General features: G+C 32.3%; 1 protein-coding gene across 2 annotated transcripts in view; it reads left to right on the plus strand.

The window, feature by feature from the left end:
- LOC108965007 (dopamine N-acetyltransferase) overlaps positions 1-11,743 on the plus strand; it is an 83,405-nt gene that overhangs the window by 69,260 nt on the left and 2,402 nt on the right. The window contains exons 1-2 of one of the 2 annotated variants that reach the window (XM_018927138.1): positions 4,474-5,121; positions 8,109-8,279. In XM_018927138.1, the coding sequence (XP_018782683.1) occupies positions 5,029-5,121; positions 8,109-8,279 (264 nt within the window). In that variant the 5' untranslated portion in view covers positions 4,474-5,028. Of the gene's footprint in view, positions 1-4,473; positions 5,122-8,108; positions 8,280-11,743 lie in introns of those variants that run through there. The other variant, XM_018927136.1, reaches the window with a different exon arrangement.

The following is an 11,743-nucleotide window of genomic DNA, read 5'->3' on the forward strand; positions in this document are numbered from 1 at the left end:
TAACTATGCTATAGAAAATTTAATATTTGTTATCGACATATTTATTTTCATTCAAGTATAAAAACATCTCTGAATAATGAAATGTAATAGAGTTTGTGACTATCACTKACAGAATAGCAAAATCGTCTCAAGTCTCAAAAATTGTCTCTGTCAAATTTAGAGACTTGATACTGTATCACAGTACAGAATCGCACGGTAAAGAGTGGAAACTTTTTTATAACCTGCTTTTCTACTTCAGTGTGAGTTATGTCAGCTGTTCGTTCGGTGAATAAAATGGAGTATCATATACATATTATGTTTATATTTTTATATTTTGTTAATCAATCCGTTCAAAGGGGATTTTATATTACTTTTTGAGCAAAATTTAGATATTAGTGTTTTTAAATATTTAACGATATCAATGAGTAATAGTAGAGCGCTGAAACTTCCCAAATGAACGAAACGAAATGGAATTACAAACGATTGTAAGTATATTTATTTAATGTATTATTCGACATTTATGCAAATATGTTTAGTATTATCATAATTTTATTTGTATAATAAACTGGTTCAAAGCAATATCAACCATGTCATCCATTCAAATCTCACGTTTAATCAAGACTGATAACGGATAAGTGCGAAGAAACATTGACTTTAGGGATTCTTTACAGGCATTTCGGTTTTGTATGCATACATTTTTATTAATTTTGTTTGCTTCGCAAATGAGTCCGCCACTTGTGCTTATCAACAAGTTTCATTGCCCTATATCCATGCACTTTTAAATTTGTTTTATTCAGATTTCATTAAATTAAATTTCTGGGCGATCAACATTTCTCAACTCGTTAGTCATGCACCCTTTGATGGTTTTACATTATTGCACCGAATCAATATTTTAATATTTTTGTTCAAGTCCCAGACTACATATTAGTGCAGTTTTTGCAGTGTGGTGCACACTTTAGAGTCTAGAATAGCAATATTTTGAACTTTAGCCTATTTAAAATTTTAGTCTCGGATTTTTATATTTAGAGGAGTTTCAAATGCGATTATATACACATGTATATTGTCAAGATCAAAAGTTTTCGATTTATTCATTTAATTTGCACATGTATAGTATATTTTATTATAATTCCGCGGTCTCCTCAACAACCAACATTTGAAACTTTGGATTGAGGTATTAGCGCAATAATTGATTCTTTGGCCTACCTGTGAGTCTGCAATTCTACCTTGATGCCAGTAGGTGGCTATTTACCAAACTGATGACCCTCTACTAAGGGAGCACAAACAAACATAAATTTTTAATTAATTGAAGTTTTTGAGATTCATAAATACATACATACATATTTTATCAAATCGCTAAGAAAATCGTTTGTGGGGTTATAGCATTATTTATGAATGTTATTTATTGAAAGGGAATAAGAAATAAAAATAAAGTCAAAAGAAGTATTATGTTTTAATAAATGGCTACAGCAAAGAGCGAAAAAATTATAATTTATTTTGCTTTGTGGTATCCGTAACAGATTAGAAATGAAAATAAACAATTGTGTTGGAAAATAAACAAAGTTCAATAATTGAAAAGTTGCACGCGTCCGTGGTCAACGTAGATAAATATGTGTGTGTTTGTGAACCTGAACTCATTTTATTTTATAAGCAAACCCATAACTGAACTAGTTATTTTCCACGTCGAAAAGCTAAATTTAAAATTATTAGAAGACTAAAATTTGTAATTTTTAAATAGATGCACACACACCCACACATTTATTTAGAATTACACACACATATAAAGATATTAATCTTCCTTATGCGAACACCTGTTGTGAATCGGAATAGCTCGCACCATTCTGATGGCGCTATTAGTACACTCGGGAGAAAAGGCAACAATACACCTGTACCTATTAATTTAAGCCATTAATTATTATTAATGATATTCTACATATGTATACTATACCTAACACACTAAAAAATTAAGAATAGACTAGTACGGAAGCACCGAGTTCGGGTGTAACCGAACATTTTATATACTAGAAATTAAATTACAGGAGGAGAAACACATGTAGGTGCTGCAAAACTTAAAACTAAATATTGTTTCGAGAAAATGGGAATGGATCGCAGTCAAATACATGTACATATGTTTGTATGTCATTAACTTATATTCAATGAGACATAAATTCAACCGAAGTGGCTAAGTGTAATATCTTGAGTTGATGGGGGGAGAATTCCTTATATTAGAAATATGAGGTTTGGACCAGGGTCTAGATCAATTTCAGACCCTATATTATTATATATATTCAGCACTAAACCACATTATGGTTGATAAGTAATTTTATCGAAGTATTACACATTTTGACCTATATAACCGTTTTGAAGTCTAATGGAAAGTCAAAATGGATGAAAGTCACTATATCGTATACATATATCTATATTGGGTAGACACACAAATCTGTTCACAAATTCTGTATCTGGGAACTTGAAAAGTTATGTTTCGATTTCGTCTATTTTTGGTAAACATAATCACCAGTGTTTGATATTACTACTAGCATTTGATATCAGATTTTAATTCAGGGGTACAAAGTAGGTATTTTTTTCTTTGACCTTTTTATAAAGTTTATACACTATACTCGATCGTCAAAGTTAATATACCACGTTCTACCGAACCTGTTCATCGGTTATGTAAACTAAAGTAAACTTTAAATTGTATAAGGCGGATAATATGACTGTGAAACAATCTGTTTATTCGAAACTTCCGTTATTTTGTTTAAGATATGGTAACGATAAAAACTTCCAATATATTGAAAGAATACCTAAAAAAAGATAATAAATATCGCATAAAATGATTATACCAGAAATTCAACTGTGTACTTGAGGAACCAAGAATTCTGGTGATCCCCTACCCATTGTCTACGTAACACGATTGAACCCGTAGTTTGTATGCAGACAAGGACTGTCAACTCAGCAGTATTCCTCAAAATTATTTGTGTTCAATTTCGAATTACCCAATAGTAAGAATACTCCTTGATGATGCATTTTATTGAATCAAGTCGGTGTTTAAGACGTTAGCTCACAAATGGAGGATCGTACTAGTTTAAAGGGACTTCAATGCTTAGTGATTATGCCGTGACTGAAGCTCGCCGAAGCGCAGTCTTTTGTGCCTACCTACAAAATGATTGCTTGTGTATGTATGTAGATACTTCCAAAAGCATCAAAGCCTACAGACCGAAAGTGAAATGCTAATCTCTCAATCGAGTTAATTCTCACTGGCTCAGCTGATTCGTCACAAAGATGTTTTCACGTTAACGTATACTTGTGTAATATATACATATATACATATGTTTGGATGTATTTACATATTTACTTGGAGCAAAGCAAATGTGCTTGTGTGAAAAACAATTGAAAACCAAAACAAAGTGGCATAAAATTGAAAGCAAAAAATTTAAAGTGAGAAATTGTGTTAAGCTTTCCTCAAATGTTAGCACTCTACACAACAAACATTTATATATGTGCACACATTTATACATTCCGAAATACTTAAAATCATAAAATGCAGATATATATTGTGATTGAGCGTATAAATTGGTCTGTGTATTTCAGAAATATCATCACAACTAGTTTTGTTTTTAGGCACATGATTGTTTGAATTAAATCGTTCTGAAAATAAATTAACTATTGTTTAAATGCCAAGCCCTACGTCGAAACTACTCAAAAAGCTAGAATATTGTAGTTTTTGTCGAATTAAAGAAAATCCATATACTTAATGTTATTTGATCCAACCGTATCAAGAAAGGTTTGTTAAGAAACAGTCTCACAATTAAAAAATCGAATGTAAAGAAATCCAATTCTGACTATCGAGCGTTTAGTTTTTATCGCCTGTAGCTGGCATTCATATGGCTATAAAAGATGCTGAATACATCCAGATAATAGTTAGATGTAATTCGTTAATTTGGCCACAATAAACTATGACATCCGAAGTTTTGGATCTAGTATGTATTTTACACTTTTTACTGAAATACTTAGTACTAGGTGATACGCTCTACTCTGTTTATGTACGAAATTTTTTACATAATTCAAGTGGCCTTAGTGCAAAGTGCCAGTGCCTGACCTCAGATTAACGGTTAACTCTTTTAGTTTTTATGGCAGTTATTATAATTTAAGAGTTTAAAAAACCCTCACACCGCATTACACTGATTCATACCCCACATCTGTCTGGCTTGATTACAAGAGTACTCTTGTTATCGGCGACTTCGATATTAATATATAATATTATTATTTCTTAGTTACATTTGCAACTTTACAGGTAGCGTTAACCGCTAAGTAGCGTGTACATCTTATTCGTGCTCACCAGCAGTTGTTGAGTAGAGTTCGTAGTTGAGAGAGGTTCTGATATGCTTTTGCAAAATGACTATGTTAACAACAGGCGATTGGCTGCAGCCAGCAGGGACCGGTAACATAGCTGGATCTGCGCGAATTTTCGCTAAACGAATATAAAACCAGCGGTCGCGAATATTTGCCCAGTCGATCGTTTTCAGTGAACCGAGTGCGCAAAGCGATTTCCAATCGAGCAAAATCAATTTACGCAAAAATGCTCTGTTGAATAAATAAATGTGTATGAACAGACATAAGCATAACTAAGTTAATTTGCTAAATTAAAAGGACATTCAAAAGCATTCACGCTGCTATCCACTTCATTAGAGGTTCTAAAGATCAAAGTGTATTCAAATGCCGGTATAGTCGCGTAGTCGCGGGTGAGTGCGCGCATAAATTCGTGTCCCAGACAAAATAATCGTGTTGTGCAAATGCTAATCGTTTAAATTTAAAATAAACAAACAAAAATCTTAAGAAATTAAATTTTCGAAATTTTTCGTATCCATTCACGTCGCTGTGTGTGCCACAGTGATTTAGTGTTCTGGCTCTTTGACGCATCAGCACATATTGGAATCACCAAAAATCAGCGATAACGTGAGAATAGCTAGAATAGCAAAACAAACAAGAAAAACGCTAGCAAAACAAATCGTGCTGACATCGAATTTGAATAAAATAATAAATAAACATAACAAAATGGAAATACAGAATTTGCACGAGCCAACAATGTTGGGAAAGAAACGGGATTTCGCGAAAAAAGACGCGATTATCCTTGAGGCGCGGTACACGGTAAGTAGTGTAAACGGCTGCAAATCTGAAAAATCAAACAGAATTAATCGAGTGCACTTAATTATTCAAGTGCATAGAAATCTATTTACATATGTACGTACTATGTATGTACATGCAAATGTGTTGTCTAATATACGTAAGAAGATGTGTAACATTTGAGGTTTTATCACACTCCCCTTGGTTTGGTGTGCAGAGCGTGTTGACTGCGGCGCAATGTTTTCATTATATCATTTCATCGTCAAAATGTAAACAATTCAAATTAATTAGAGTATGGGGCACGCGGCACCTGTCGGCGATTAATTCAAGATACAAATATTAGATTATATTGAAGATGATGTGAACATTAGTTTTTGTTTATGGGATTGAAAAACGAAAGGTTTTGAAACCGATATTTTTCTTGTAGAATTGGAAATTTAATTTATATATACATATTTTGAGATATATAGTATATGTATACACAAGTCAGTGGGTGTGTAGGTTTTTTTTTTTTTTTGTTTTTAGTCATAAGAAATATGAGAAAACCAGAAGTAAGCTGCTTGTTTAATGGTGATCGGAGAGGTACAGATGTATGTGCATATGTGCGCAGTAAACAGGAAGCTTTCTATGATTTGGGCAGCATTCTGACAGGTCTTTACTTAACTGAGTAGACCAATACAGCAGTTGATACTGGAAAATGGCATTGCTGCATTCGCAAATACAAAATATGCGAAAATTGAAGTCGAAATTAGATATGGAGCCTTTAAGTTCACAATACATACATACATATGTACATACAATCAATCAATAATACTGGGAGAAAGTAAAATTAAGTTTGAATATGTTTATACTAAATATTCCATATTTGTGAATAAATTACAATATTGTGGTAATACGTTTATACTTAAATACGAATATGCCCACATACATATGTGTGTATCAACGAAGCTAGAATATCCTTCACAAATAAAAAAGTTTCCATATAAGAATTTGGTTTTGATCGGTCAGTTTGTACGGCAGCTATAAGCAATAGCAAGTTGAGCTGTAATTGCAAAGTTGCTTTGGACAATAATCTATGGCAAGTTTCGTGAAGATAGCTGAAATTGATTCCGATCGTTCGTATGACAGCTTTATGCTACGTCAGTTCTGACAAATGAGCAGCTTCGTGGGAAACAAAGACGTGTGCCAAATTTAAGATCGATATCTCAAAAAGTGAGGGACTAGTTCGAGTATATGCAGACCCTATTTTATAGGGTATCCGAACATTCCTTCAGTCAGGATTTAATTGCACAAATTATTTCGATTATAACCGCTCTTCTAACTGACTTTTGTACAAAGTATGCCGCATTTATTAAAAAGAAGAAGAAGAAAAATTCGTCCAGAAAGTGGTTGGAGATTATAATTATGTGATGAAAGTTTTATAATATTTCAAATATTCAAATACTCGGAGAAACAACGTATGAAGGGTCTGAAACTGCTTGCTTTCTATTTGGTAGACTTTTTCCACATGACCAATCTCGCCTGCGGTAAATTTTGCTATTTTAATAAATTCATTATCAACTATCCAGTATACAAATGGTACTGGAATTGATTTTTGAACGTTGGTGTTGCATTTTTCTAATTGCTTTCAAAGTTTCGATCACTTAACTTCATTAGTTGCTTACGCTAATACCAGATATATAAGTATTGTATTATAATTTGTGGTCGTTTTACATATAATTTTCTAGGTACACCTAATATATGAAGGTGCACGTATTTTTGTAAAAATTATGTACCCTTCTTTCAGATGATAGCTTTTTATTTGGTTATAAATTTCGATTATAATATATAATAATATTATATATCATAGTTTACAAGCAGTACATACATATTTAAAATAAAATTAAAGAATTTTTGCCCATTCCATTTTGTATTATAATAAGTTTTAGATATCCTTCTTGTTCTATTTATCGGACTTTATAATTAGTTGTGTGTTTTGGATAGAAAAATGTATTACCTCCCTATTACTATGTGGACGGCCCGGCAGTCAGCCGTAACTACATCACTGTTTGTAATGCTGACTAACCCGATAATTTCTAAAGTCACCAGCAACCGTTAAGAGGAAAATTCAAGTGGCAAACATTTTAGTTACACTCTTCCTACACAGGTTTATTCCCAGCCATAATTAAGTCTCACCATTACCGTTATAAAAAGTGATGGATGATTTACTGATTTTGTCGCATTGTGAAGTCTCATATAAGTACACAGTACATACATATGTATGTATGTCATTTTGTTCACCGTGACATGTTAATTAATTTACCCAACAATTGTGATGGGAAGTTATCCACAGATTATATTTGTGTCATTATATTAAATAAGTAAAAACGTTGTTTCATAATTTGTTACTTTGCCTGAAAGTGAAAAAAGAAAATCACTAGTCCTAGATCAGAAATTTTGTTTATTGCTGTTTATTTATTTTTAAAATAATTCGAGACGTAATATACATACATATTTTGTATTTAACAAAATGGGAAGTTCTTTTCTGATATATAATATAAATCATTGTGTTTTAGTATGTAGCACGTGTAGGCATAAATTAAGTATTTTGAATGACATTTATGTGTATAATAAAGAAATAATAATAAGCTCACGAAATTTAGGTGTATGCATGCATATGTTATAAAATAAGAGCATGTGATACACCCCTGAACTTAAAATGGTGATTTACGACTGGCGGTGTGTATTAACGCAATTTGCTGACCACTTCAGGAATTTGGTGGTATACTTAAGTGCGAATGAAATTATGCGTGAAATTCTTAATTCAGGCACATTTTTGAATTGAGCTTTTCGCCAAAATTAATTAATATATTTCATATATTCCTATATAACACTTATGGAGAGGTAATTAATTTTAAATTAAATTCTTGGTTTTGAAACAAACATGAATATATTTACACACTAACACACAAAAATATAATAACAAAAAACTGCAAAATAGAACATTTCAAATTTTCTTTTAATCTTTTTAGTTGTCTGATCTTTACCCAATACGAAGGCTAACGCAAAAGATGGATAATGTCCTGAATGTAGCCGGCATAACACAACCCAAGCCTCCAGATTCAACTCCATACACAGTGGAGCTCATTACCGAGAAGGATAAAGAGGCGGTGCTTGCAATGCTTCGGAAGTTTTTCTTCAAGGTATGTTTTCGTGGAATCATTATGATCCATTTATTAATATTTATTATACTTAATCAATGACGATTCACCAAATTACTTACACCCTACATGTGCGGTTATTTTAAAGTTCTTAGAGGTGTCTAATTAAGTTCGAGAAACTTCAAAGAAGTACAGGGTATTCCACTAAGAGTGTTATGATTTCTTTTCACAAAGGGACACATTAATTGTTAATGAAGTTCAAATGATTTTCATTGAATGTGAATGCGATTTTAATCAATACAATTCAGTTCTCAATACATATAACATCATTCAAATGGCCTCCACGACTTCTTTTGCAAGAACAAATACGACAATCCCAAATTTTCCACTAAATCCACTCCTACGCCTGAACAAAACGATCAATATTGACATTTAAAGCTTGAAGAGAGTCTTGTGTATTGCTAAAGACCAATGATTTCAAATAACCACACAAGAAGTAGTTTAATGGTGTTGAATCACATTTTCTTGGAAGCCATCCAATGTCACAATTTCTTTAAATAATTGAATCTTCAAACTTTGGTTATGATCGATCGCTCTCCATTGAAAGTAACAATGTCACCAGATTCGTTTCGAATGGAGAATGGGCCGATGAGTTCATCAGATCAAAAACCACACCAAAGTGTTGTTTTAGGTGAATGTAATGGTTGTTCATGAATAATTTGTGTATTTTTTTCGTACCAAAATCGACAGTTTTGTTTATTTACTGCACCACTTAAAAGTCAGCCTCAACGGCGTAGATTTTCTTAATAATTTAATATTATTTTGATAACAAGCTTGAATAATTTGTAAATGTTCCTCGTCCGTATATCTTTCCATAATAAAATTTTAAACATTATTGAATAGAGTAAAACAATTTCAGATCAAAATATAATAGGCTGTCGAAAAAGTCTTGCGGTAATTTTTATTTATTTATTTTTTTATTTTATAACGGCTTGATGACTCATGCCCAGCTCGTGACCGACGCTACGGCTGCTACTGTGACGGTCTCTTTCGACCAAATCAGCGATTTTATCGCAATTTTCGACGACAGGCCTTCCGGAGCGTGGCGCATCTTCGACCATCTCTACACCAGAACGAATACGTTGAAACCATCGTTGTGCGGTGGAAATGGAAACTTTATCGTAGTAGTACTGCAAAATATGTCGTATTTTCTCTTTATTTTGCTCCATGTTTGCAACGCTATAAATCACGAACGACTTAAAAGAAACGAAAATTAATCAAACACGAGTTAGCGCGTGAAATGAGCTTTCCAAAAAGGTATAGCATGACCCGATGCGACGAATAAAACTAGAACTACGCGCTCTCAGCGCCAACTAGCGAAAATACCGMAAKACTTTTTTGACAACCTAATATTAAAAATGGCCGAAGCGTCACTTAGATATAATGTCATCGCTATTGGAAAACCTGATACTATTATATTTTGATTGCAATAGATTCTTTTATTCCTACTGTATAAAGAAAATACAAAAATGTTCCGTTAGTTTGAAAGGAAAAACGCATATTATTCTACGGAGACATGCATACACAGTATACATATGTACATACATAGTATAAGAAAGCGGTATATCCTAATAAATATATGGATTACCTTTATTCGCAGATACATATGTACATACATCCATATGTAAGTATATTAAAAACATATGTGTATTCGTATATAATTTAGCTTTTACGATGTGAGTGACCTTTGAGAAAACGGATGCGACTCGCTAGCTATTATGAGAGTGAATGCTCAAAATTTATTAATCTTTGGATAAATGTAAAAAGTTGGCTTATATCTCATGGAATCTACATATTTATATAAGCACTTGCATATAAAAAGGAAAGGTGTGAAACTTTGTATGCAAACGCATGTTTATAGCCAATAAAAAATTCGCGCTGCATGCAAATGAACGAGAATATTAAATATGCAATTACGTTCTACAACATACAATAGCATCAGGCGTCACTGAGAAGGCGGCAATAACAATAGTACTATGTATGAGGTACGCACTTACATACAGACATATGTACATACTACAAATGATCAAAGAGTTTCGCGATCTGCCACAAGTATGTTCTTATGGTTTCAACTACATAGCATTCGTTTTGTGGCAGGTAAAAAGAAATTTTCCCAACTTAGTACTTTAAGCACTAGAATTATTGATTTTTGAAAATGAAAATAAAAAAACAGTTTAGTCTCTAACGCCCTACTTAGTGCCTTATTTTGATCTCATATATAATTAATAACATCAAATAATTGGAACTACAAGTGTTTACTGTATTTTAAACAGAGCTAGACTGAACTGTTTGATAAACTAGAACCGTCTTTATTGAAAATGTATAACAGCCTTTTGCGAAAGATTTTGTTACAGATTTCGAAATTCTGAAATTTTTGTTAGTATTTTCGAAATTTTGCACATTTCGCCATTCGGCTTGACAATTTAATATGATGGAATTTTTCCAATCGAGAGGAGCACACTTATCAAACTTCGAAATATGAATATTTAAGAGTCTCAGTTCCTCCTGACCTTTGACTCCTGCTAAATACAACCTGTTGTTTAACAAAAGGTTTGATTTCCTTTCAAAAATTAAGTGCTTTTTATAGAAATACCTTGCTTTTTCCAATGTTCGCTGTTTTTTTAAATATAAAAGTTGGTAACTATGAAACATGTGTATAAAACGACATACATACGATGAAATGCCTATACCATTAGGCAATGAGAAATTGCATAATAAATCGTTCGTATCAATAACCTATTACGTAAAGACGCTAGCAACCGGCGAACTTTTACCCTGTAATCTCTTTATAAATTCTATAAATAGGCATTATTTTTATTTCGTACATAACAGCGACCTATGTCGGATTTTCGAAAAAAATAAATATAATATATTTTACAAAAGGCTGAATCGTAGCCAATGTCTTTCTCCTGGTATGTGTATTTACATACTTTTGAAATAAAACTTCTAGACAAAAACATTTACAATAAAATATCCTTAATTTTATGAAAACTAAAATAAGAAATTGCTGAATTCATTATTTGCTTTTTTTTCCTTGATAGACACGCAATTGCTTTTCATGAAACTCGTTTGAAAGTTAACTTTTCAACGAATGATTATAAACAAGTATTAAATGAACCATTTAGTTAATATAAGCTTGACAGAAAAATTATTAATAATATTTTATTACATATATTCCTCCTGCATATCGAAAACTGTTAAACAACAGATATTGATCAGAATACAAATATATATATAGGATAGCCCTTCCAAATAAACGCACTTGTTTCAACTTTATAATTAGCATACACTTTTATTTCAAATACATAAATGTTAAATGTTCATGTACAAACTGAATATGTGAAGTTAGTTCGTTTGACCGTCCTATATGTGTGATGACTGCAGGAATAAAGGGATGTTAAACTTATTCCAGTGTGAGAGCGCCTCAAAATTAGCGTTTTTTATGA

Source organism: Bactrocera latifrons, unplaced genomic scaffold (genome assembly GCF_001853355.1).
Source record: "Bactrocera latifrons isolate USDA-ARS-PBARC rearing strain unplaced genomic scaffold, ASM185335v1 scaffold_131, whole genome shotgun sequence".
In the NCBI taxonomy this organism is placed as follows: Eukaryota; Metazoa; Arthropoda; class Insecta; order Diptera; family Tephritidae; genus Bactrocera; species Bactrocera latifrons.